General features: G+C 47.5%; 7 protein-coding genes across 7 annotated transcripts; 2 read left to right on the top strand and 5 right to left on the bottom strand.

The window, feature by feature from the left end:
• Window positions 1-2,517: 2,517 nt before the first annotated feature.
• Window positions 2,518-3,018, bottom strand: N7446_005538 (Transferase; the record flags this gene model as incomplete). The annotated part of the gene is made up of 1 exon (XM_058514286.1): window positions 2,518-3,018. The coding sequence occupies one exon, from the start codon at window positions 3,016-3,018 to the stop codon at window positions 2,518-2,520; it is 501 nt and encodes a 166-aa protein (XP_058371464.1).
• Window positions 3,019-3,728: 710 nt separating this feature from the next.
• N7446_005539 (uncharacterized protein) lies at window positions 3,729-4,868 on the top strand (the record flags this gene model as incomplete). Its single annotated transcript, XM_058514287.1, has 1 exon — window positions 3,729-4,868. One exon carries the CDS (start codon window positions 3,729-3,731, stop codon window positions 4,866-4,868), a length of 1,140 nt encoding a protein of 379 aa, XP_058371465.1.
• Window positions 4,869-9,247: 4,379 nt separating this feature from the next.
• Window positions 9,248-10,849, top strand: N7446_005540 (uncharacterized protein; the record flags this gene model as incomplete). Its single annotated transcript, XM_058514288.1, has 2 exons — window positions 9,248-9,666; window positions 9,718-10,849. 2 exons carry the CDS (start codon window positions 9,248-9,250, stop codon window positions 10,847-10,849), a joined length of 1,551 nt encoding a protein of 516 aa, XP_058371466.1.
• A 789-nt stretch (window positions 10,850-11,638) lies between these two features.
• Window positions 11,639-11,968, bottom strand: N7446_005541 (uncharacterized protein; the record flags this gene model as incomplete). Its single annotated transcript, XM_058514289.1, has 1 exon — window positions 11,639-11,968. One exon carries the CDS (start codon window positions 11,966-11,968, stop codon window positions 11,639-11,641), a length of 330 nt encoding a protein of 109 aa, XP_058371467.1.
• A 2,486-nt stretch (window positions 11,969-14,454) lies between these two features.
• On the bottom strand, window positions 14,455-20,301 carry N7446_005542 (DUF3638 and DUF3645 domain-containing protein; the record flags this gene model as incomplete). The annotated part of the gene is made up of 1 exon (XM_058514290.1): window positions 14,455-20,301. The coding sequence occupies one exon, from the start codon at window positions 20,299-20,301 to the stop codon at window positions 14,455-14,457; it is 5,847 nt and encodes a 1,948-aa protein (XP_058371468.1).
• Window positions 20,302-20,377: 76 nt separating this feature from the next.
• Window positions 20,378-23,874, bottom strand: N7446_005543 (uncharacterized protein; the record flags this gene model as incomplete). Its single annotated transcript, XM_058514291.1, has 3 exons — window positions 20,378-20,447; window positions 20,530-23,533; window positions 23,583-23,874. The coding sequence occupies 3 exons, from the start codon at window positions 23,872-23,874 to the stop codon at window positions 20,378-20,380; spliced, it is 3,366 nt and encodes a 1,121-aa protein (XP_058371469.1).
• A 609-nt stretch (window positions 23,875-24,483) lies between these two features.
• Window positions 24,484-25,275, bottom strand: N7446_005544 (uncharacterized protein; the record flags this gene model as incomplete). Its single annotated transcript, XM_058514292.1, has 1 exon — window positions 24,484-25,275. One exon carries the CDS (start codon window positions 25,273-25,275, stop codon window positions 24,484-24,486), a length of 792 nt encoding a protein of 263 aa, XP_058371470.1.
• Window positions 25,276-27,383: the final 2,108 nt, after the last annotated feature.

Here is a 27,383-nt window from a genome sequence, read left to right on the forward strand (position 1 = left end):
AATATTTGGCGAACAAAATTGCACTAGGGTATATCGTATTCCGTCGAGTAAGTCAAAAATCTCCCTTCTCTTTTCTATCTACGCCTAACGCAAATTCTTACAAAAACAATAGCAATATGCTAGTTAGATTAAAGATATGCATGCCCAAAAACTAGGGGAAATAGGTAAGGAGGGAACACGTACGATTTTCAGCTTGCTCCTAGCAGAACCGGAAAAGAAAGAGGCTCAAATAATCACAATAGAGAGCCTTATTGACGAAGCCTTCACCACTAGTTTTGCTAGGAACGATACTATAGCCGTTGCGTTGTCGTACGCTACGTACCATATCTTAACAAATCTATTTACAGAAAAACGCCTTAGAAATGAGCTTTATGCTGTTCCTCGAGGGGATAATCAAGCTCTGTCATATAAGAGCGTTTCTTAGTTACCATATCTGGTTTGTCATATTCAAACGTTCCCCAATTACATTTCTCGCTAATTACCTTGCTAGACAGCTGTCATTTAAGAGAGTCTGCGACTTAGCCCTCCCGCTCCCTTAAGATATATAAGAATTGTGCCGCCGGAGGGCATCCGTATAAAGGGTCAATACGTGCCTAGAGGAGTAAACTAACCTATCACAAAAATCTGCTGTTGAAAAGCTAATGAGTTAATCAACTAGACAACCATCTCTATGAGCCAACTCATGGTCTATCATAATCCCGAGGTCTTCCCGCACCCCGAGAAGTTCGTTCCCGAGCGATAGCTTAGGGAAAAAGGAAAGCACCTCAAAAAATGGTATATGCCCTTCTCTAGGGGCAGTCGATCCTGCATTAGAATTAAGTACCGAGCCCCGCCGCCTATCTTGTGCTCTAGCAAGTTACTAACATACGTAGCCTCGCTTACTGCGAACTGTTCGTTTGTCTAGCAAATATCTTTGCAAAAACTTATATCAAACTCTATAGGATAGATGAGAAAAGTATGGAGTGGCTTGACAAAGGGACCATGGTAAATGCGAGACATGTTTTTGTCGAAGTGGTTGAAATCTATGATTAATTAGTGAAAAACAGACATTACCCCTCTTATAGATATTTCACTATAAGAAACACACCGTTATCATATTGATATTGCTTTTCGTTACCCGTTTGGTTTATGATTAGTTGCTGGCATAAGGTGACTGACTGATAGACGGAAAATGGTGGGATAGATTTTGAAGTAGTTGAACCTGTCGATTCTAAGAGATACGGTACGCGCTAGTTCTATAATAGACCATTGATCGGCCTGTTATCATAGAAATGAGTGTAAATTCTAGGACAAGCTGATGCTACGCTATTTAACCAAAGCTCATGAAGCGGTGTATGGCTTGGCGAAGTAGCCATCTATACTGTAGCAAATGAGTAAGCAAAATGGGTGCTGCTAAAACTCGAGTAAGCTAGTACTGTAAGGACCACTTTTCTTGACAGAACCCCCTAATTAGGAAGCTTACATAAACTCATTGACTACATACGTGTACAACGTCCCTAGGATTTCCACTAAGCTAGCACGGCAGAAAATCGCCGAACGTTCAGTCTATGAACTATAGAGACCGTCCTAACACCCCTAAAGCTTGGAATTTTGCTGCAACTTTGCCTACATGATCAACCTATCCCTCTGTAATCGCTCTATCACCTCTGACTCTAAAGCAAGCCTCACTTCCTAGGGCGTAGACATTCCCTTGAAACGAGCTGGCATTACCTAACCCGCACCGGGAAAACGAGCATCAGGCATATCAAAGCTCTTTACTTGTCCTAAATATGTCTCATAATTGTGTTCATAAATAGTCAGGTGCCTGATACTACTAAGCATGAGATCCGTAGCCGGTACGCTTATAGACCAGTCACTGCTATTGAACTTATGCGAGACAGCTGTTTGAAGGTATTCGGTGGTGAGTACGCCAAATATTCGGTGAATCGAAAAGGCCATCTCGGTAATGTGGCGGATGTCGTTAGGGCTGGGACGGTTCGAAGGCGAAGGGGATGAGCGAGTCAACTTATTCCGGATGGAGAATACGTCTTCGATAGTGGTGGATGTGCCGCCCACAATCAATGCATTTCCTAAGTACGAATTAGGTAGAGTGGGTTAAAATAGATTGCGAATCTCCGATGCTGTCACAAAACAGGACTTGGTCTGCGTGAGGTTCTGCTCTGATCCAGCTGCCTTAGACGATAATAGGCTATATTGTGATCGGATAATGCCGAGCCATAGTGAAGCTAAGAGAACTGCATTACTCGACAAATGAGCATCTCGCGTATCCAAATTTGTACGTAAGAATGACATGCACGCTTTTTTCAGGAATTTAATCTTCTCTGCATCAAAAGTCAAAATTCTGCTAATGACTATATTCGAAACTTTTAAAGCTGTATTAGACGGTTTAGGCAGCCCGTTTTGGGTACCATTCTTAGTGACAGCATCAAATATCGTCCGTCTACTTCGCGCCTCAGCGAGAGCATTGGTTTGAATAACTTCAGGGTCCATATAAGGGTTTTGGCAGTATTCTGCAAGCTATCTGCTCAAATTGAGTGCTCCATAGCCGTCTATAGCCATATGGTGGAAGGAAATACAGAGAACGATACTATCATGCATGACATTGGCTTGTAGTCTAAGCACGGGAATCAATTCTGCCAAGGCCATTTCAAATGGCATTGGGATGAATCTTTCGTCTATGGAAGATTCGTTTGAGAAAGAAAATGCACCGGGACTTTTAGGAGAAACATAATGCTCGTGGTATTTGATTCGCAACATGGAATGTTCCTGTAGGAATTTGGCGGTTGGAGGCTGTACCTCGTACACATTCTCTTTGCCTTTTAACTGGATAGACGGAGTGACATTGCCGGCAAGAAATGGCAGAAGCTCTATAAGGCGGTTCACGCCCGCTTCCAGAGGTGGAATTGCAAGAGAAGGCTCATCGATGTAGAAGGTAAGGAAGAATGACATATGGATCCCGGGAACATTATGGACCAATGGGGTGAGCACGTACGGCTCAAAGGTTAGAAGAGCTGTCATTTCTTATCGGTTTATCGGACAAAGTCCAGTTGCTTTAGAAGAGGACAATTGTGCTGGAAAATATTTGGAACTCAAACATACCTGGGTACAGGAAAACATGCCCTTTTAAGACAGCTCAAATCGATTTAATTGTGGGACGAAATACCGTTGATCAGCTTCGCCCTGCGCAACTTGCGTAATGTACCGTGTCACCGCCTCCAAGGTAAATGGTGCTTCTAAGCTGTGAGAAGCGAACTAACGTGGTGCCATCACATCCAATGGATTATGTCCAGGACACGTGTGGTTTTTGTTAGCGCTGAGGTATTATACAGTGGCGAACTCAGCACCTGCCAGACTGGTGAGGCTGCTAGCTGCAGCAAGGGCATAATCACCAGGGTTCTGCCTAACCCATGGACAATCCTATAGGCAACTGAATTATCACTTCACACTTCACATACAGCATCGTTCTTGGCATCACCTGCAGGGTCCTTTCACCTATCTCTTCCTTCTTCCCCAATCTCCGCTTCGGCAAAGGAGAGTCATACCCCAAAGGTTCTATGCGGATTAGACAAACAGTACACACAAGGTAAGGCCAGATTAATGCAAGTATGTGTTGGCCAAACCCATGTGGGGTAATACACAAGAATTGTACTGATACAAATACCTGAGAAACTCAGCCCAAATCTCATTCTCCTTGGCTACTATAATATCACTAACCAAGCAAGGCAACAATGGGTTCTCTTTGGATCGCAGGCATACCTCGCCCGGAGTTGACAGATGTTGAGAAGATCGGGCCATCCATCACGAATGTGGAGCATTTGTCTTCTTATAATTGGATTGAATCGTCCAGCCCCACTATTGCTGTCCCCGGCTGCCCGCCTCTTTGGTCTCCACCCAAAACCCCCAAAAAAGTGGCCAAAGACTCTGGGCTCATTTACATTGCTCAAAACGCGTTTCGACATCCTGAAAGTCCGCTCGAACCACTTTTTCGCTCGCTGTACACTGAAAACCCTTCATACAACATACACCAAGTTGACTTGATAACTGATCGAAACAACGTCCGCAAACTTCTGTCGTTTATCAATCCAAATCTCTCTAGAAATGGACTGGAGCCTTTCACCATTGAAATTGAGGTCTCAAACAATACGGCAATTTTTTGTCGGGCAGAAACCGAAACACATACATTCATCGGGCCACATGACTTCAGGGGATATGGTCATGAGTTTGAGAAAGCTTTCACAACAACCCAAGTATCCGGCAGCACTGGACATCATCGGATTATCTCCTATAACTTGGGCGATATGAAATTCATAGTACGCTACGAGACTGACGCTTACGTTGAAGAAACTTCGAAACTTCAACCTCAAAGTGTGGGTTCGGAAAATGATAATTTTCTGAGCATGATGGAAAACCTGTCTCTTTCGCAACCCGAGACTCACTCTCGTCTTGCCACCAAGTCCAAATTAGTGGTCCAGAAAAAAGGAAAACAGGTACCAATCAATACAACTCTTGAGATCAAAACACGCGTGTCCCATAAGCCTTTCAACGTCCAAGATGTTCTTCCACAGCTATGGGTATCGCAAACACCCAATCTTGTCCGTGCATACCACAATTATGGCACATTCGGACCGCCGGAAGTCAAAGATGTCACTCGTGAGATTGCTGAATGGGAACGAAACCATGCTTATGACCTTCGGAGATTGGTTGTATTGGTCAAGGAAATCATTAGAGTGGTAAGAGAGAATGGTGGGAATGCTGTCATAAAATATGACGGTCGAAGTGACAGCCTTGCGGTTTTGAAGAGAGAAGGGAGCAGAATGTTACCGGATGATCTTTATTTGAGACTCCGTGATGAAACGGGGCCGACTTGAGCGATTGAATCAAATTCTCGCAAAACAACACTCAAAATTGGGGATACTTTCCACAATGTTGACATCTTGACGATACCATATTTATCAGCTTTTGTCAGGTTTCAACGTCTTTCCCAGCCGCAAAATACAGAATTCATTCACGGCAATATTGCTTTGTTTGATGTTGCTCTCAGGGGCTTGGAATCAGGCTATCGGCAATGTTTCCTCTCTTTGCGAGGTGATATCCCTCAGTATCATATTCTCTGTGAAACATATGATTTTCTCGGGGTTGACGTACTTGCCGGGCAGTCGGTTGATTATATTTTTGCCGATCTGAGGGCCTGCAAAACCCATTACGAACCCGAGTATAAGCGTTATCGAGCTGTAAGGGGCGATAAATCTCGAGCACAGGACGCAGCGTTTCGACTTTTATTCTTGATAATACGCGGCGAATTTAGCGATGAAAAAAATGACCCTGCCAAGGTTTACAACGCCGTGCTATTTATTGTCTCGCATCCAGGCACCTTCAAACAGGGCACGAGAATTGCAGTGCGGTCGGTCTTTGAGGAGCGCTTTCTCGTGTCCACGAAGCAACGAAGCCAATTGGATCGTTGGCAAAAAGGGAATACTACCAACTTGTCAGGCGACGAGAACACAACCGAGGATGAATCTGATGAGCCATATCTTTCTGATCGGTCTTAGGCCAACAAAATCCGTGAAGATAGTTTCTTTGGGCTAGATTGCTAGGTATCCGGTCTTGCGCCGTCAGAGTGGCCAAGCACGTCCACTGCTCACCACTCCATGCTCTCTCTACTACACCTTTTTCCCCCGCATGAGCTACAGTAGTAGTAGTAGTAGTAGTATTCATTTACACTGACCCCTCGCCAAAGCGACATGCAGTATACAACAACTATAGATCCGAGTATGTACATGTAAAATGATCCTCTTCCTGATACGAACTTAGAGCCTCGTCACGGCCTACCGTGGCCTAATTGCCGTTCCCATTGTTAGGCTGCCCTGATGGCGCACGACTGTGAAACCGCTGTGACGCCTCTGCAAAGTCCAGCACAGCCTGTACTGTTTTGGCTCGCGAGACGGTGTCTGGTTTACCTTTCTCACCTTCTTTTGAGCCTCCCAGCAGACTCGATACGCTGTTGAGCGCGTCTTCGACTTTTCTTCTCAATTCACTCCGCAGCTCTCGCAGGTTTCGACACTCCAGCAACACGTGGCTGACTGTCTCCTGCGCGCCGCACTCACATAGATTATCGTCGCGAAAGCCGAATTTCTTCGCGTAACTGGCTAGCCAGTTGTGGCCCGTGCGTAGCTGGGTCAGCAGATACGCGCGGTTCCTGGGTAGATTTCCGTATAGTTTTCTGGTGTGCCGCGCTGGTAAGGTGTCGTCGATCTTTCGTAAGTGCACGCCTTTGGTGCTCGACTTCCATTCTTGCTCCCACTGGGCCTGAATCTTCTTGCGGAGGAATGCGTTCTCCCTGATGAGAAGCGGCCGGAAGGGATGGGTTTTGCCCGGTAGCGCGGCCTCCTTGGCGAGTCGATCCGCGGTATCATTCCCTGGGTTTTCACAGTGCCCGGGCATCCATTGGAGGCGGAGCTTGATGTTCTCTCCTTGAACCTCGGCAGCGGCTTGGAGGATCGCATGGACGATGCGTTGCCCTGATTTATTCTTCACGTTCTGGATCGCCTGTAGAGCTGATCTGCTGTCACATAGGACTGTTGCCGTTATGTGCTCTCCCTCCACCACATTTGTGCGCCGGTGGGCCAGCCTGAACACCATGTCGACCGCGTAGAAGATGCCAATGAGCTCTGCTACGTGGACCGACCAGCGTTCCATCGGTCCTACCTGGACCTGTTGGGATTCCATCACCTCTTCATTGTCGTTGAGTGCAACAATGGCGGTCCCTAGATGACCCTCGCGCCCTGAGGCGTCCGAGTAGACGACAATATCCGACAGGTCCCTTGCGGATTCTGCTCTTTGTCTCGCTGTATCTCGGTCGCGTCCAAGCTCGATCTCTGTAAAGGCGTCCGTACGCCACGGCGATAGCGGGCGTGGGTCGATCATTTCTAGTTCGTTGAGCCTGTCGACGTCCATGGTTTTCAACGCTTCTGCCAGAGGGAAGCGCGCGTACGACCCCACATTGTTTCTACGTTTCTGGGCTCGTGATAGCGCGCTCCAGATGGGGTGGTTACGAGGTAGAGTGTGTAGTCTCGCGATGGTGCGTTGCGCTCGGTAGCGAAGACGGAGGTGTGTGGGTAGTACGTGGGCTTCGACCTCTAGTGTTGTGGTTGCCACCGTCCTGAACGCCGATAGAGTTCGGATCAAGACGGTTCTCTGGACTGTGTTTAAATGGCGGAGATGAGTTTTGTCTCGGAGCGGGTCATGCCAGACCGTCGATGCATAGTCTACGATGGGTGTGACACATGCTTGGTAGAGCTGTCGCATTTGTTCTGGACGTAAGTATCGTAGGCCACTGAGAGCGACGGTCGTCTTAGTGGCACGTTTGATCGCTTGTTGAACGTGTTCCTTCCAGCGAAGTCCCTGGTCGAACACCACCCCCAGCAGTTTGGCTGTTGGCGACGGCTTGACGTCGGCTCCATTGAAGCTGATCTGTCCTTGTAAGTGTTCTCCCCTCTTCCTAGTGAGGTGGATAAGCTCGGTTTTCTCCGCCGCGAAGCAGGATCCGGTCCGCCGTGCCCACTCCTCGATACGAGGGACATCTTCGGACTGTATCTCGGCTAGGTTTTCCTCGGCCGAGCGGCCCACGCGCCATCGGAAGTAGTCGTCAATAAATGCCGACGCGCCTCCGTGGGAGTCGACGGGCTGGTCGACCAGATCGGCGTTGAAGAATGCAAACAAGATGGGAGAGAGCGGCGAGCCTTGCGCTAGACCGGCATGTGCTAATAGCTCTGTCTCGGTACGGAAGTCGTCAAATCCAATGTTGGCGTGCCGGTCGCTCATGAAGCTTGCGATCCATTTCCTTGCGACCTTTGGTATTCCTCTAGTCTGTAAGGAGGCGTCTAGGCTTAGTTGATTCACCCCGTTGAAGGCGCCTTTGAGATCGAATGCAATCAGGGTCACCACCTTATGCTTGTACCAGGCTTGGTCGATCGCGCTGGACAGCACCAGTAAGGCTTGCTCAGTGGTCCTGCCCAGGCGTCCACCGAACTGGCTGTTCGGTAGCAGGCTATGTTTCTCTGCAAGATAAGACAGCCGTCGAGCCATCACTGCCTCGAGGAGCTTGCCGAGCGTATTCAGCAGTGAAATTGGACGGTAGGCACCGGGAACCGAGTAGTCGGGCTTGCCCGGTTTCCGTAAGACGACGATTTTCGCACTCCTCCATTGTCTCGGGTGGTGTCCTAGTTCTACACACGCTGTGAAGATGCTGAGAATAAAACTCTTTAACTGCCCCCAAAGCTTCTTCCAAACCAGCGTCGGCAGATTGTCCTCTCCTGGCGCAGTCGTCCCTTTCGCTGTCTTCAGTGATCGTTCAATTTCGAGCTCGGTGATCGGGTGCCACGGAAGTTCCGTATCTGGCGTGGCCGGTGGGCTGGGTTCAGGTGTGTTCATTGTAGGGAAGAATGCTTCGAGGAAAGCCTTCGCTTTGTCTTTGTTCTGAGTGAACTCTTCCGAGCCAACTCGTAGTGCTGGGACGCAGCCCCATGTCTCTCGAGGTTTCATGTACGTCGCAGCTTTCCAGAGCTTTCCTTCACCAGCCTCGTCCAGGAATTGTCTCCAGTGTGAGGCTTTGGCTTTCTCGATGGTCCGGGTCCACGTTCGCCGTTTTTGTTGCATGGCCTGAAAGGCAGCAGTGGTGCTAGCATGGTCTCGCCCCAGCTCCGCGCAGCTTGCCTGCCACCGCCTGCGTAGTTGATTGACTTCGGCTTGTTGGACCTTGAGGTCCGGAGTAAACCATCGCTTGGAGTATGGCGTTGGGCTCGTGTCGGGCGTGAACCGGTCGACCGCCTGGGAGTAGAGGTACAGTCATTCTCGAAATCGGCTTAACCAATATACACTGAGTAACTCTTTCCTGGACCCACTGCCAAGGCCTTAGCGTAGATCACTCATTGACCAGGCCGCATTGAAATGAGGGACACCGTAAAATGCATTTTGTATGGTATTATATATTTGTAGTAAAGCTACACAATGTGTACAAGAATTCCATGGAATTCCATGGAAGTCTGTAGTGGATTCTTGGCAATCATGCGGAGAGGCCCGGCCCGTGGAAACGCGGGCGGGGTTCCGCGGACTTGACCAACTCTCTTTTCCCCCTTTCGGTATCTCCATCCAAGTGGCATCTTGGGTAGTTGCACAGCTTCCATCAACCCAGCCCGACCAGGGCCATTAAGCACGAAATCAGCGACAGCTTTGATCTTTGGAATCAATCATGAGTTTTGGTTTTAGTCCAGGCGACATCGTCCTCTTCACAAAGTTTGCCTGGAAGATTGTTTCTTCCCTGAAAGAGAACGGCTCCACATCAGATTTCCAGCAGGCTAAAGAGCAATGTGAAGCATTTCTTTCTCTCATAGAGGAAACCCAACACCTCGATCTTTCCATCGTTCCTGAATCATTCCGGCAAAAGATTTTCGAAAATTCGACAAATATGCAAAGACTTGTTGAGACGTTCAAAAAGAGCATTGAGCAATATGAGAAGTCGATGGGCAAGGATTCTAGCCGAGGCTCAATGCGCAGTGCTCCAAGAAAGGTCAAATGGGCTCTCCTGGCCGCCGAGGACCTCAAAACGTTCAGGAATGGTCTCGGAAGCTACGTTCAACTTGCCCAACTAACCATACAGACAAGCATGCTGTAAGTATAAGTCTATCTTGGTTGCAAAAAGCCTACTAATCTTTCATGAAGCGCAATTATAGGCAGTCGTTCCCAGTTACCGCCCATGACCGTATCACCATCGCATAATCTACTCCGCAATGACGGCTCGTTCTACAGCACTTCTGAAGTGCGATATTCCCCTATCGTTCCTCCTTTTATAGGTGGATATGAACACTTTCGCCAAGTAGATGATTTAACAAATATTGTTTATAAACGACTCCTCACGAGACCGGCTATACAGCTTGCTGGAAGGGTGAATACGCTGCCGGATAATCCAAACGATATTATATCTTCTACGCCATTTGATTCAATGCAACGAGACAATTTACCGTCGTCCACATCTCATTCACGCGAGCGGCAACTCGCAACCGGAGAGGAACCCCTTGAGATCCAAGGAACTAGCGCAAAACATAGTGCCCAGCAAAGTTTAGCTGATGAGATCGATGAATATCTGACCTCGATGAAGCTTGACAAACTATCCCGGGAGGAAAGAGTATACGTGGAGCAGAACGACCAGTTGCATCCACACCCTCCACTTTCTGGCGCCATGCAACAAAGGACAAGGCCTCAAATTCTAGGACTTAGCAACGTGATCGACTCACTGCAACCGTATCAAGATCAGACGAGTGGCTCAAACGAGCCTTATTCTCGATATGACACAAAGGCTAAGGCTAGCAAATCCCCGAGGCTGGATCCGCTGTCTGCTGCAGCTAGCATCATAGGATTCTACGCATCAGCTGCTGAGTTTTCCTTAAAGTTGTCAAACATTTTCCGTGATATGAATGGCGAGTGTAAAGAAGTACGGCTTCTTTCACAGAGGTTAGGACAATACTCGGAACTGCTACAATCCGCTTGTGGTGTCGTCACTGCCATGTCTTTCAGTGAAGAACTGCGGGGAGCAGGCACGTCAATACTTCATGACAATGAGTGTCTTACGAAAGATGTGGAGGTACTTCTATCTAGATATGCAGAGATCTACAAGTACCGGCTCATAAGAAAGCTCACATGGAATCTAGTGAAAAGGGATATTCTGAACATGGTGGAACAAATAGATTTCCTCAAATCTTCACTCTCACTCATGCTACAGTTGTATCAAGTTAAGATGACTGAAAGCCAAATTCAGATGTCACGCCAGTCTCACTGGAGCGCGAATTTAGCATGAGCAAAGGCGGTAACATTTTATCCGTCTTCCGGGAATTTACATCCGTCACCGACATGATGCTTCGTTCAGTTTCGAATAAAACGATCGATGTTATGATCTATGGTGCAGCATAGGCCAACCTGACAGCGGTGTAAGGAACAGCGATGTGAGCAAACGAACATTTCAAATAGAGGAGTGATGGAAAAAGTAGTATAGCAATTGCAGCAAAACAAGTCTTGTGGAGATCCAATATACCAAAATAGGGCACACTTTTATATCTCGAGCTTAGCCCGCAAATGACAGAACTCTGTCCAGAACAAAAGATTACGTATGTTACAGTACCATCTACTGTGATATTCCATAACTTGAAGAATCACTTTCAGTGGGCGGTAGTTGGCAAAGGGAATATGGCAGGTTGAGAACGAGAGCTGAAAAGTCGAAGCCGCCTCGCAGATTGTCTACCTAACTGATTGCCAAGGATCCACTACAGACTTCCATGGAATTCCATGGAATTCTTGTACATATTGTGTAGCTTTACTACAAATATATAATACCATACAAAATGCATTTTACGGTGTCCCTCATTTCAATGCGGCCTGGTCAATGATTGATCTACGCTAAGGCCTTGGCAGTGGGTCCAGGAAAGAGTTACTCAGTGTATATTGGTTAAGCCGATTTCGAGAATGGCTGTAGATGGTTCCATCTTAATGGGCTCTCTGGAGAAATACACAGGTGTTTGTTCCATTATATAACAGAGGGCATTATATAACAGAGGGCATTATATAACAGAGGGCATTATAACAGAGGGCATTATATAACAGAGGGCATTATATAACAGAGGGCATTATATAACAGAGGCTTTCCCTCATTTGGCGAAGTGAACTCAAGGGCGGTCGGTATCGTCCCATACTTGCTTTTCGTATCCTTCTTCTTCTTCTTATTCTTCCTCTTTTCCTTGCGACTCAGCTCTGGCTGTCCAAAAAGGTATTTCGAAACCTCGGCCACCTCATGGGATCCTCGGGCATCACCAGACAACCATGGAAAAATGTCAGAGTCCAGCTGAACAAACGGACTATTCGCATTGCGCAATATTATGATCACTTCGCCGTCTGGATCTATGGTATGAGTCGGCGAGTTCATACTGATTCGCAGATAGGCTCAATTGAGGTATTAACTTGAGGTGGATGAACGAAAAATGGACTGAGATGGTGTAGTTGCACAACCTTACTCGTCGGGTTAGTGGGGTAAATGATAGGGAGGCAGACTGGGGCGGATCAGGCAGATCGCGACCTAACCCTTGGGGCACGTGGACTCATTGGGGACTGAAATACGAATGGATTCTATGTACTTCCACAGGGAATTACAGTATTATTACAGACACGTTTTGTTTCGTCAGCTGTTACTACTTCAAGTCTGCCGTTTCTATGAAGCGGTATCCTAAAGTGGACTGTTGAATATCGAAACTAGGTTCCGGAAACCATGTGATAATAAGTGTACAAAGGTATAACTGAATATAACTGAATTCGAAAACTACGGTAGGTTGGGAAAGATTAGTGATTTGGGAACTAGCGGTGGATTACAGTAACAAATAGTTATCTTCAAATACCTTTATATCTGCTATTTCGAAAATGACAAACACGCCATTCATCAACTAGCTACATGTACAGTAGTACTTTATATGGTGAAAATGTTTCCGATCCATCCTGTACCTCCTCGGCATCGCCCAGCATTTGCATAGCTTGATTTGCTATGTAATGTGCTTGCTTCGGATTTGAACCCCCAAAAGTAATGAATCTCAGTCTTGCATCTGGCGTAGATTTCCAATTCTGAGGGAGCGACGTGGCCGGCGTCCCGCGCTTATTGGCTTAGCACTCTTTATGCCTGCTTTTCTCTTAGGACCCGGGAGATTTCTAAAATCGATAGCACCTTTGAGTGGCAATTAGCCTTTTGGAGATCCCCTTGTCGCTGAAATACATACTCGGATCTGTGCTGTAAATTTTAAGCAGGCAAGGAGCGATTCTTTCAAGCACTTCGGATCTAAGCCAAAGAGCTACGTGAAGGTCGAATTCCGTATCATCTTTTACACTTGGGATGGCCCTTAAAATGCACACAACGTCCAGGTGCCGGCCTTTCTTCGCCTTACACTTTGCCTCCAAACTGACTTTGAGCCCGCATTCGACCCAGCTGTATAAGTCCCTGTTGAGTTCAATGGATTGAGGTAGGCTCCATCCATCGAATACCCACGGCAAATTTTCTCTGATTTCGCTCTCTTTCGCACCTACGACTCCTTCTACCAAAAAGGTCATCGTATCATCAACAATCCTGTGGCATCGGATAAGGCATATCGTCTTCAAGGAAGCCACAATAACCTTGTGTTGCTTAGTGACATTGTTCAAGATCATAAACTGTATATGTAGATGACTGTACTTACCATAGTGACAGTGAATCTGAATATGCTCAGCCCAGTCGCTTAGTAGGCAGAGAGATAAATTATAATAAAAAGAAGGTAGGGGGTTGCTAATGCTTAATTTATATGGCACAAGGCACTAATCATTTGTTTACATACTAGATAGTCTCCTAGGCCCAAGATCACAGTTCCCAGGAGTCTCGGGGTACGTAGAAAGAATGAGCGAAGCGAAATTAAGAGGTACTGTACAATAAATGGGATTTCGCGCTTTCCTCTTGGGGAATCATGCAGGGGCGGGTATGTGGATCAACTAAGGGATTCGAGTCCCTGCCACGTCTCCAAATGAGCAGGCATCCGTCTGTTTGGCCTGTTTCCATGATCAACGTTCTAGAAACCCTGGAGACCATACGAGTCTGATACAAAAGCTATATTAAGCTGTTATTTACGACTGTACGAGAATACTGTATAGCATGTTTCGGGACAGGGTTTGAAAAAGAATCTCTGTGTGTAAGTGGTGAAACCGATTCCGATCCTGCCTGTACTGTACTGCTGCTCATCGTCGATCACACTCTCCAAGTTCATGATTGAGTTTCAATGCTCAAAAATCCTCAAAGTAGCATAATAAAAGCGTGCTAGATTACACCGCCGAATACGTAATTTCTTGCCAAGGCTTGTGGTTGCGATCTGTGCAGTAGGAGCTTCTCTCTAGGCCCTCACTTTCGCCTGGTTTAAAAGCGTCGTCGCGCTAATTTATCCCTCAATTCCTGCCCTGCTCTTGAAGTTTGTAGCGGAATACCACTGCGCGTATATCGCCGTGAGCCTTCCAACCACTTTAAACTATTCAGGCAATTTTTTATATGGAAGTGTTGTAACAGAAGTCACATGATGGCTAAATTTCTTGGCATCATTATCTAGCCTCTGAGGCTTTGTATCATGGTTAAAATTTTCCGGGTGACCCTCAAGAAAATTATTTCGATGCTCCGTGTGCTAACGTATACTCTAGTACACTCAGTTTATATTTAAAGCCACGCAGTGTGCTCTTAATCTCGTCCATCCAAGTCAAGATAGCCTACCGTTGTGAGGACAGAAAAGTTTGATTGTAACGCAGAACTGGTTTTGTAGAAGGAAAACCGAGGCAGTATTGCAAAGATCTGACAGTATGTAGCTACATCCGTACCGCTAGGCAAGACAGATGAATTGCTCATGATTATCCACATAGTTAAAAATGATCCGCTGTCAGTGGTCTGACTCCTATGATCATACCAACGTGGGTCTGGGGATAACCGTGCCCTTTGCTTCTAAGATTGAACAGTGAACTTAGAAAGGGCAAGGGGTTGTATTGGAACGGTGATTGTGTGGGCCAGCCAACCAGTTGTCGCGTTTCTTCATCAACAAATCCATCTGTGGAGACTCGGCATTCTGGAATATCATTACAACAGCCCGTGACCAAGCCTAGAAAGTGGCGGAAACTTTCATATGCCGGGAAAGTCTCAAAATAAAGGCTCCCTGAAAATAATTCCAAGTCCCGGATTGTTTCATAGCCACACTGCTGGCCGGAATATCCTTCACCAGCAGTGAGGAAAGCTAGATCGCCGAAAGATCGCATAGCTCTGGTAGTCCTCGGAGAGTAGACGTGCAGCTTGGTCTTTTGTGACCCCCTCACCTCAGGTAGAAGCTCATTGGCTTCATATTGACTCAGGAGCAACAAGTCAGAATTGTAAACATTAGATAGAGCCCAGTGCACAGGTTTCAAAAATTGGTCATCCACAGCACCCTTGACGCGCTGGACGGTTTTAATAAAATCGTCTGACGCATATAATTGAGACCCTAGGCATTGTGGGAAATTGAAAATTCCTGCAGAGGTCTGACGAAGGCTTTCAAACGCCAAACTAACAGCCGATGAACTGTGACCTGGGAAACTACCATGCTTCACAAAGTGTCGGATATCTTCGTGCAGATGATGAGTGAGAGGAGAGCTCATTGGAGGGCGACATACTTGCTGCTCTCTTTGCACCTCATGGGTGATCTGACGTTCTTGCTCTTCGTGTAGCGCGGATGTTCCTGCATTTCCGCTGCTGGTAGACGACCGCGTCTTGAGAAGTTCGCGTACAACGAGATCGTCTCGATCGATGTATTCACCGAGACTTGAGACCCTTGGCGTGTCCCATGGATCATACAGCTGAGACAGAGTCTGGGCTTCGGGCTCTTGAATGTTCGTGATGATATCTTGAGCGGGTGCACCACCCTCAATAAGGATATCCCACAGCTTCATCCTCTTATGATATTGCAAACCCTGCGAGGCCCAGAGCGGTCTCAGGCTTTTTAGAGTATCACAGGTTTGCTTGAGAGACCACCGGACGACATCGAGCGAGGTCATTCGATCATCTCCTTCTTGCATGCTGTGGGTGACCTCGGGGGGAATGAAAAACACCACAGACTGACCATTTCCAAGACCTCGCATTCGGTTACATGCTTTGCACTGTGTCAGAGGAATACGACTCTTATTAAACAAAGGACAATACTTACCTTGGACAAGTCTGTCTTTGGTCAATCGAGGCCCAATCGTAACGGCCGCACGGTATGTCGAAGGAAGTTTTAGATCAACACCGCGCGCATGCTGTTGATCCAAGAACACAAGACACCTATGCATTCTTTGCCGGAACGGCGAGCATAAGAGCCGTTCAATGTGCCCTTCACGGTCAATGACGGAGGCTTCGTCATCTTCATCGTAAAAGACAGCTGCATCGGCATCATTGACTGCGGCCAGAGAAAGCCAATGTTGGGCAACATGTTGATTCCTAGACTCCAGGATCTGCGCTCCGACATCAATAATTACTCGTACTGGGGGATCCTGCCTCTGAATAAGATCAACCAGTTGATATGCAGGAAGTTGAGAGCCCCTTTCATCCTGTGCTAATATACAAGCACGATTTTCTTCCTGTAAAATATAGCCGAGAACCATGGCGTTCGTGAGAAGTAGATGCGGAAGATCGCGCTGAGGAGTCGATCGCGGGAGGAGCAGCCGATTGTCGTTCGTCCCACTGAATCCAGTTGTGAGTGGTTGATTTGCCCGCGAAGGCAGATCCCAGGCGGAAGCGCAGAGTTTCTCTGGAAATTCTTTTGCCTCTCTTGGAAATACCACCTGTGAGAGGTAGAAGTCTATAATACCCTTTTGGTGCTGTAGATGGGGATAAAGGGTCTCGCGGAAAGCCCGTGCATCTTCTAAATTTACCCCTGTCATCACCCTCAGCGCTGAGGGGAGGCTATCCAAACGGGTGGAAATCCAGTTCCGGTATTCAGCCGAAGGATCGTTTTCCTTCCCTAGCAGTGCAAAGCAATGTCGCACTTGCTCGGCGGTGAGCCCTTGGTAATAGTAGCTCAGGCACGTCAAGGAGATAGCAACGTCTGGATGACCAAACTCTGCGTTCTCTGAAGGGATGCCCTTGGCCCGGAATGGAACTGCCATTAGGCAACGGTAGGGATGAAGGCCGTAATCAACTAGCCAACGCTTTCCTGCTAGTGCAAACTTCAAGATGTGATGAGCCAGGAGACCGCGCAAGACTAGCAACTTACGTAGGAAGACGCCGCCTTCGAAGGTATCACGCAAGACGTCCCTACACCCGTTGGTAGTGTCGGCAAAGCGGATGAAGTCCAATGCGCTCCGGCGAACCCGCCGAGTCCACTGATTGATCGGAACGCCCGGTAGACCTTCTTTACCAATGGCCTCCACGACTTTCTCAATAATTGTGTCAGCCGACTTAGCGGTCAGGAAGTGAAAGATTGGGTAGCGGGCACCGCTGCGTTCAATGTCCAGACAGCCCGGGGCTTGCAGATGTAACTTCTCGGCTTGTTTCTCTACCAACCCAAGCAAGGCCTGAGTTATTTCCCATCGATCGCTGTGCCCATCCATTGTCTGCTGACTGCCAACCGTATACACCAACTGGAATTTGGGATCAAGGACTTCATCGCTCTCATCGATGAGGTTCCGACAGTTGGATTGCAGCCATTTTTCGAGTTCAATCGCCTGATGTGCCAGAGCAGGATTTCTGTTCACCAAGTCTAAGCCGACAAGGCGGTATGATAGGACTTGTTCCGGCAAAACTATCAGAATACCTCGTTGCTTCTGACAATCAAGGTATATTTCCCACAGTCGATGCACCAACGCCTCGTCTAGAGGCGTGTCTCTTGAAAACGGTATGTGATAGATGCGTCGGTTTAACATTCCGCCAAGGCGCTGGGAGAGGAGGTTAACACTCTGCCGCAGGAGGGGCTTCAAGACAAAGATTCGGAGTAATTGCGTGCCATCAGCAAGTGTGGACGCTGTCATTGGTGTTATCACCGATGTTTTCCCCTCACCCATGTTCAGTTGCAGGACCGCGTTTCCTGGCAGGTCAGGTTTGACCATTTTAAGAGCCACGTCTGACTGCTGTTTCCGGATAGTGAGATTATTCTCAACTTCAAATAGTAGCCAGTCAGGCTGCAGATGATCATCCCATCCTTCCCCGCCGACATTCTCTGCTTCCTTAAAAAAGCCATCAACATCGGTCCGGTCAAAGCAAGCCAGAAGACGGTCACACCGGCGTAGAGACGCAATGCTTCTCGCAAAGGCGGAGAGGCTAAATCTCCACGCTTCCGGGACCAGTTGCCATCGATCAACTGTAAGAAAAGACAGTAGGGAGAGCACAGTAATATTTGGCCGGAGAGCCATTCCAGCAACCTCTTCCCAACAGGTTTCGGTAGCAGTCAAACATTGTGTAATCCCCTTCCAGATGATATCTCGCTGGCTTTCTAGATGGGTACGATATTGAACAAGGACAGTTCGGCCCACCGGCATCGACCCTGAGGAGCAAGGCAATTCAGACCCTTCGAGAGCTTCCAAGCTTTCCTCAAGGCCTTCGCCAAGTTCCCTCTGGCACGAGTCTGGATCATTTCGGAAAGTCTCTATCAGCAAGCGAAGTTCTGAATTCAAGCTGAAGTTATAACATTGCGGGGTGCGGTATCGAGAGTACTTGAGGGGCGGGCTTCCCGCCGGAAGGGTAATTGGACTGGAGGAAGAAAGTATATCCAAAAGAGAAGGCGGCGAAATGCGGATGGCCGCACTGAACGAATCACGTGTTGGTGAGGGCGGGGCCTCAACATTGAGCTCGTTCCCTTCGTCTTGCACGGCATTCAGTCGGCTTTGCACCAGCCGAAGAAAGGCGAAGAACTGATGATTATGGTACCATTTAGTACAAAGAACTGTACAGGCCTGTGAGACTCCTCTCTGATTCATCCGCGGAATTTCGGGTAGCTGGGGTGCTTCGCAGGGCCATTGACCTCTTATTGCTTCCAAGCATAAGGCGATGTCCGCTTCTTTCTGCAGATCGTATGCTGCTTTGAGCTCTCTCGCCTCCTTCTTCTGTCTTTTCGATGCTGCGCTCGAAAAAGGGGGTTTAAACTGACTGTAATCTCTTTCAATCGCAGCCTCGACTTTTGAACGATCAATGTCTTCACCGAGTTGTAAGTCAAGGATTCGTTGTGGGTTCTGGTTACCAGGCACTGGGAGATCTTCGAACTGGCCCGAAAATGCGACTGCCAGAAGTGGGTAGATATGGCGTTCCTCTTTTCCGGCAAATGCAATCGTGCAAAAAAGAGACATGAGGCTGTATGAGTCTCGTACCCGGTTGCTGGACCGGCAAAGCTCATACAGAGAGCCCCATGCGTCTTGAAATGACAGTTGCAAGAGTTCAGTGCAGCTAAGGTCTCGTACTGAAGACCCGGATGGCCGCACGCATTTCCAACTTGCAACACTTTCGAGAAGTGCATGACAGTGTGGTACATATGATCGCCAGTTTCTCACAAGGGTGGCAACTTTGTAAACTCTGAGACTTCGATCACTCCGGATGTCGCGGTCGCGGGAGGCATACAATGTTGGTTCTGGCATCTGACACACCGGAGTCCCCCCAAATTCAGAGCAGCGGAAGTTTAAATGGCGAAAACGGGCTCTTTCAAGGAGATGATGGTCCCCGCGATTTTTATAACACTGCACCGTTGCATCCCGCTCGGCATCGCTCACTCCATGGAATATACCAAATCTGCTTGCATGCTCCACGATTTCTTGAACAAGGGCTCGGAAGTCATCATGTTGGGCTAGCTGTCCAAGTTCACTGTTCCAGATGACGGTTTGCATAGACTTCAAGTGGCTGGGATAGTAGCGACGCTGCGGGGTAAGAGCTGCGATCCGCTCCAAGAGCGCAACGACCTCTGTGCCGAGGGGGAACGAGGTTTTTAACCATGCCTGTCGCAAGATCCGGATGGCCTCTGCTGTCCCTGATCGCCCCGTGGCGGGATCAGGGAGAACATAGCTCGTCACTGCGTGCATGTAAGCCAGGTATAAAGATTCTAGCATGTCGTGTGACCCGCGCAGCACTTGGAGATGACGATCAAACGAGTAGTGGAAATATTTCGGGCGCCGCTCTTTCGGTAATTCAATAGACACGGTAGTTTGGTGTCCAGACTTGAATAGCTGAATGCCCCCATATGGTATCAAAACGGTACGGCAATCTTGCCCGCTCGTGTCCAGAAGGACAAGCTTGCTCTGGAGTCCATAAAGACACCCAATATTTTGGTTTCGGTCAACTGTTGCATTGAGTTCCTGAGACTCCAGGCTACCATTCCGGGTAATGAAGAATTTCAGACGAAGTCTAACCAAGTAGATCTCAACTACTCTGTCGGCATCATTCCCAGTTTGCACCACATGGATGTGCCCAGGAGCATCCAACGCTTTGAAAACCTCTGCCAACCGTTGAAAAAGTGAGCTACGGGTATCAATCAATGTTTGATGGCCCTGGGTCATGCTCGATGTCGCGTCGTCTGTACCTCCAAACGACAGGTGCCAGTTGCTTCTATGTGGCTTCCATTTCTGTCCAAGAGTGCGGAACTCGAGTATGCCATTCTCCAAGTTGAGCCAATGTGCATAATCGAAGACTAGACTTTCTGGAAAATCACCAGCCAATTTTTCGTGCGGGATATGTTGCAGTAGTTGCTGTTCTGCCTGTGCCCTCACAACAAGCTCACTGGCCTCCATTGAAAAGTGGAGCTATTGACAAAGGTCAGTTACAGCCTCACTCGCCGCTCGTCAAAGTAAACCAACCTTAAACCCTTCATATGGACGGGTAGACATAAATGTTGAGCCGTTTAGATTCGACGGCAGCACCGTAAGTGTTCGCTAGTCTGGTTAGTTTGGCATGTAGGAAAGGGCAGAGGGATGCTCACTATGCCAAACATGCGCAGAAATATTGGATGGTTAGTGTACTCTTTTGGTAAGCGACCCGGAGGACGGTTTGCCAGAAGAAGTTCACCACTGAGCAAATTATAGTGAATATCTTGTTGGCGCCCGTGATGGCTCGCGTTAGTCTTGTTGGTTACCCAGCGCGAGAGATTCCCCGAACAAATTGTCCAGGTAGAGGTAATCCCAACGTCATGCACACTATGCCTAATAGCTTCATTGAAGCCTGCCGCGTCCTTTTCAATGAATTGACGGGTAGGCTCTTCGAGAGAATGAAGGATTTTGGTGGTTGAGATGAGGCTGTTTCTGATTCCAACTGGGGCATTCTCGTGCGATGGAGGGGAGTTTTCGAAAACCAAAATTGAGGAGCGCATCAGATGGTATAGGTCTGTGCGGGTGTCGAGAAGAAGTAGAAGATGCTGCGGCTCTACCGCGTATGTTAATTGACAGACACCCCCAATCATGACAATAAGGAACTGCTGCGCTTGACTGTGTGTGCCTGCTTGAGCGCCTAACGTTGTGACCAGGTCCTCACACCACCTCAACGCGATCTTTCGACTTCGGCGTAAAAACGCTGCTGCGCGTTCGACAATTGAAAAGTCTTTTGACAAGCTGAGAGTCCGGAGTCCGAGGACGACTAGAGTATGCAAAGCGTGGTACTTGTTCCAATTAGCCTCAATAGAGCTAAGGTTTTGATTCAGGCATTCCACTAATCGATCACCTAAGGCTTCATGTTTGAAGGCCAAATGAGCCTCTCTCAGAGTGGAGGCAGGGCTAGCCGGGCCGAATTCCCATGCTGCCTGGCGGAACAGCATGCCGACCGCTTCTTCATTCATTGAAAGAGTAGACGATGCGAGTTCACGGACCATATTGTGCCACTGTACTCGTCTACCCGCACGGAGGCAGCCAAAAGCAATATATTCATGCAAACTCATTTCGGAGGGGCACCTCTGTTGATCCGCTATGATCTGATTTTGCGAGTGCCCACAAGAGTCCACAGTATACTGCAGACAGGAGTACGGCCCAGGTGGGAGAGCGAAAGTGCATCTTGCTTTAACTGATGTGTACTCACTCTGATCCACAACCCATGTGTTTTCTTTGCTGTCCATGAGCCTAAACTGGAAGGCATTTGGGGGGGTTATATCGCCGAAGTCCACAGGAAAATGGCGATTGTTGTAGTGGGTCCTCTTCCATGACTTGGTCTTTGATCCTAAAGTGAGGCGCTGCCCCCAGTTCACGCAGAATGATTGCGTGTCTTTGTAAGAAAGCAGGTTCTGCTCGATATTGGAGCCTTTCTTGCTTTGCAACCGTCCAAAATCGTGGAGCAATCTCCAAGTGACATCGCGCCACGATGCAAACCAACGTGGACAATCGAGTTCAAAGACAACTGTCTTGAGTGTATTCTCATTGCTCGGGAGTGGCCACTCGTAAACCCCAATGCTTAGGTTCGAAGCATGGTTCTGAATTGAACAGAGTTGGCATGTTCCAGAGTGATATTCTCTACCACGCGAATCAACGTCCCATTGATGCGACATTTGAGCTGCCTGTCGCAGGAGCTCTTCATGGTGATGGGTTTTATTTTGCCATTCATTCCTCTTGCTTTCGAGCTTGGCTCGAGCATGCTGCTGTATACTTTCACGTAGCCCGCGGTGTTTCTCAGAATCATTGAAATAAGCAACAGGAAAGCTTTGTGCACCAGGATCGGAGAAGATGTTCAGGGTACCAGCCGTACATGCACTGTGCCGTGCTTGGATATAGGCTTCGATCCCAGTGGCGCGTTGCATCTCGCAGCATTGGGGTAAAAGCAACGGTTCGAGGAAGTCGCTCGGTAGTTCGGGAGAATAGCTTTTCATAAGCGGACAGATGTCAATACACATCTTATCAACGACGACCCACAGCTCTAGCATACAGACTATTGCGACAGACATGGTTTCTGGGCTCCCGTTGTATGCTGCAGCTGCAAACTGTGAATAGTTCTGCAGCAATTCAGCTAGCAAGCAACAGAGGTTTTCTGATGATTCTGTGCCACGATACCAGTTCTGCATTTCGTTCGCCACCCATTGCTCGAAATCAGCCAACGACAGCAGATCGCCACTTTTCAGCAGCGGCAACCCGTGCCTATTCAGTTGGTTCCGTGGCTCGTGCTCGCGATCGAAATAAGACTGCTCGACAGCGGTAGAAATACGGTTCATTGCAGACTGCAAGTACTCTCGAGAATTTTCGAGTGACATTTGAACATCTTGCGGAGTACAGGCAAAACCTTCGGGTATAGTCATCGAATTCGAGCTCATAATGTCCTGGTGTACAGCCTGCAAAGTAGCCCGGATGGCCGCCTCCGCCGATTTTGCGTGCAGTGCAACAAAGTCGTAAACTCCTCCCCGGAGCTTGAAGATGCGTCGGCATATCTTCGCGCGAATTATTTCCAATTGATCCGCAGCCACTGCTGGTCGAACAAGCCTAGATCTATTTCCAAATTCGGCCACAAGATATAGCATAAAGTTTTTGTATTCCTTGTAGCCCTGCCCATCGGGAAGAGCGCGTTGAAGCACCGACTGTAGTGCAACTCGCAACATGAACCAATGAGGGGACCGTCTCCAAGGAAGCTTGCTTTTTCTCCAATTGACCTCGTCCCGCGTGTTTTTGGTAAAGGAAAGCCCTTCATTGTGTTCTCCGAATGCCAGAAGCTGACTCATGAGCCCTTCGGTAACCAAGCCAGGGTGGATAGTATCCCGCTCTTCCAAGGTTGGTTTCCCGGCTTTGGATGACTTAGGTATCATTTCAGCCACACTTTCGGTCGACAGGCGTGCTATGATGCTCGAAATTTCGGTACAGAACCTAGCATCTTCTAGCATGCTACCTGAGATGGCTACACTCTGGCCGGGTAACTGGCGGACAAGGCTCCCTGGTGCAGAAATCACATCCTTTGCGCGGGGCGACACTTCAAATGCATCAAAAATGACCTTGTCGCCACTTTTGTCGTAATATGCCACCAACCCGCAGTTCTGGGCACGGATGTAAAGTGCAGCAGCGCCTGCTAATGTTAGTTAATTCGGTATTTCAAGTCCAAGAAGTCAACATACCATGGGTTTTGATATTAGATAAGATGGAGGCAAGTGTGTCCTTGCACACCACTCCTTGCTTATCCAATTCTATCCAGTTCTTCAGCATGCTTATCGCAGCGGTCCAGGCTTCATTGGATGCCTGTGGACCCTCTTGAATGAATGACTCCAAGGTCTCCAAAGCAAACCGGTGAAGCGTGCGCTCCAAGGGCCATTCGCCATCCTTTTCGTCCTCATCATCATACTCGGGCAGCAAAGGAGGTAAAAAGACATGGTTAAACATGAATTTGAATGAGTGTTTTGTCATCGACATCTTGTTGAAAATTCCAAGTAGTCCAACAGGTTCGGCCAAGGACAGAGCTTATTGTATAAATAAGGATTTGTTGGTACTTTTTTTGAGTGGTTTTTATTTGGGGCTTTTTGCTTTGTACTGAGCTTCGGAGTGTTGCTTTCTTTTTGGGAAAAGTGAAGATAACGGCTTTGAAACTGTTGATTTTAGGCACATGATGAGCTGCTCTTTTATATTCAGGACGACTAGTGGTGGTGAGGTTGATAATTTAGAAAGTAACCCGAAGAGGTCGACCTAGACCCCTACCTTGCTTGGAACTTGTACTGTTCATCATCTGTTTTCGGACTGAGCAAAAGGTATATTCAGTGGCTAATCCGAATGCATCTAATGCAACATCAGCCTTTATGGAACGTATGCCTTATAACGTCGTTCAGTCATCTATCGCCACTCTAGTACGCACTGAACTGTAAGATACGGCTTTGTCTATGTTTCTATTACAGCCATATTAATTTATTCTGAAGTGTAGATAACAGAGACATGGTGATTGAGGCATAGGAACGCCTCTCAAGAATATGAAAGACCCTCGGTGCAATTGAAGTGGCAGTGCAATACATTCCAGCGCAGATTTATACTTCATACAGGCATTCTGGACACATACGGTTGGTAAACAGAAAACAGGATGCTCTCGAGAGTAGTGGCAAGCCTTTTTCGCTCAATTTGATCCTGTTCATACTCGATTGCACTTGGATGGAAACCCGGTATCACGTAAGTTTGATAATCACGATACCTGATCGCCTCGCAATCTCCTTGTACGGCCTTCCCCATTGAGGAACAGAGAACCTGCGCCAAAGGATGTCGCACATTTTCAAGAAATGGGTATTTCGATGTTCCATTCGAGCATGTGGAGCACTGCAGAACAACTATGGCGGGTGGCCTGAATCTTTCCAAGTATCGGCCGACCAGCTCGTAGCTTTGTAGTACTGCATTCTGGAGCTCTACTTGTCGTCCGTCGCGTGCCATCTTCTCCAGCCATTCATCGCTAATCATTGGCCAAATATCCCATATGGAAACATCATCTTCAATGTCAAGACCGATCTTATCAAAGACTCTCTCGAGCCACGCCAAAGCGGAATTCTTGCCAAACATATGGCGAAAATCCCCCGAGTGGTTTCGGCATGGGTTAAGCATCAAGATGACTGGTAATTGCCGGTAACCACTTATCAGCCGAAGGTGGTTTCTGAGACAATTAGGCTCAATTTGCCACTTTGATCGATGTTCTGCAGCGAATGAGAAAACAGGGTCGTCGGGACAAATCCGAAAGTGACGATCGACATTTGTTCGGCAGATGTTGACCGTAAGGTGCGCAATTGAAGTCTGATCTCCTTCCATGACCTGGAAATCATCGATATGCTCGTCTTTTTCCATGTTTGATCTGCTAAGGATGGCGTAGGTGGATTCACGCCAAATATAAGGATTCATCCAAGCTTTTAGCTACGGAGCTTCCAGGCGATTGAATGCAACCAAATCATTCTCAAGACAAAAATAATCTGCGTCCAACAAAATAATCGTCATTGACAGACCCTTCCGTTTCTAAAATTCTCTGGGAACTATCACATCTTGTTTGATGCGATACTTTCTTGCTTAGTTCCAGCATCATCGACTTTGGCTTTACGTTCTTCTTTTGTTCGAATCAGCCATTTCTAGCTAGTAATAGTTTCAAAGGACCACTAGCCATTTGCTCCATATACCTTACAGCCTCGCGCCTAGTAATTCCTGATTCTGTGTTCAGATAGCTACTCTGACTATAAGTGGTAGGCCTACGATCTCGGCAAAAAATGCTGGCCATCATTATTAGTTATTAGAGAAGACGAGTTTTAGCCATATTCGTGATATCATGCCAAAAGGCGCTTGTGTACGCGTCATAATGGTGTGAAGCTCCGGCTTGAACAGATGATGGATCAGCCTCAGGTTCCATCGAGCCTGGCAATTTCCAGTTCCGCTTTTTCTGGTTTCAACCCCTCGCGCTTACCTTCTGAAAATTGATGACTACGAGACGTGAATTCATAATAATCTGACCGCAATATGTTCTCCATTCAATGCCTCTCGACCAGGTTCTTCGGCAAAGCTTGCGACGACGTGGCTGTTACATCTTAATAGATGAAACGTTCCTCTGTTGGGATCTGTTAAAGAATACTGACTTATTAGGCTAGCTTTATCGAATCAGTGGGATGTGGACGCAGTGTCTCTGCTGGTACATTCAACTCCTCGCTTAGACGTACTTGAGGAGAAACGTCGTTCTGGTATTTCTCGACAAATGAAACTAGGAGGGTAAGGTAGCGAAGGTTTTCTAGTTCTTCAGTAATGATCCTCTACTAGCAACTTCTCGTTTGTGATAGCTCTTGGTTTGCCACGACAATCCCTTTTCCCGTACAGGTCGTGCGCACGCCCATTGCTGAAAGTTGATTCTCCCAACTATGTATCCTGAACTGTGTATTGTATATTATCCAGCAGTTCCTTACCAAGATGTAGATAGATAATGTTACCGTTGCATTCGATGAATTCTTCATTTCTTCATTCCAGACGAAGGGATTCTGGCCCTATCAAAATTACCCAGTAACGCCACCTACATAGCAGTAGAATACTCAAAGCGGACGTTTTCTGGTCGAAGGAATGTAACTTTGCCTACGCAGTCCTGTATTGTATGGGTTATCTGGGAGGTACGGTTTGAAAATTAGTGCAGCAATGCATTGCTCATCAGTGGCATCGGATCGAACAGTACTAGTATCCCCACAGTACTTTCATAGTAAAGAGGCCAGAAACTGATTTCAATTACCAAGTGTTAATAATTCTCGAAATCGGCTTGATCAATACACTTTTAGTAATGGTTTTCTGGACCCCGTTGAATTAAGGGCCCATAGGGAAACACAGCTGATGTAGTGCATTACTGAATCACGTAATATTACAATCTGGGTACACAAATGTCACGGTATTATACGGCATTCCATAGTGGGTCTCTGCAAATCTGATAAAGTGAGAACCTATGACAAATGTTTATTTGCCTTAGAAAGGTGGAGAAATCATCTGCTGAAGCCACTGTTAAGAACATATCGTAATAAAATGTTTATTTTCTCGGGAGAAAAATGAATGCACTATTTTCAATCTGCGATGCTAGCTCATTTAACCTCTGTATAACCTGCCTTGTCCTACAGTGGTTTGAACCTGCGCCCTTCTCATAGCCCCCCACCAGGGTCTGCTTTAGGACAGAACACGTTCGCTTTTCAGATTTCCGTGCAACCCCAACCCTGATGGAGCGCCACTGTTTCGGACGGTAGGCAAGGTGGATTGAAAATAACACACTCTATGAACACAAGACGCAACTCAAGAAACACAATGGGCAACTCGGACTTGTGAAAAGTCGTACTCACGGCGTATTTTGCCACGACCACATATATTTGCCAAGAACAATGACTGGCTGGGGCATTGTACCGCCTTCCCTTAGGGTCGCGGACTCAGTAACGCTCTTTAGGGAAATC

The sequence above is a fragment of the Penicillium canescens genome, assembly GCF_028828765.1.
Source record: "Penicillium canescens strain IBT 15451 chromosome Unknown utg000004l_segment0_segment0, whole genome shotgun sequence".
Taxonomy (NCBI): domain Eukaryota; kingdom Fungi; phylum Ascomycota; class Eurotiomycetes; order Eurotiales; family Aspergillaceae; genus Penicillium; species Penicillium canescens.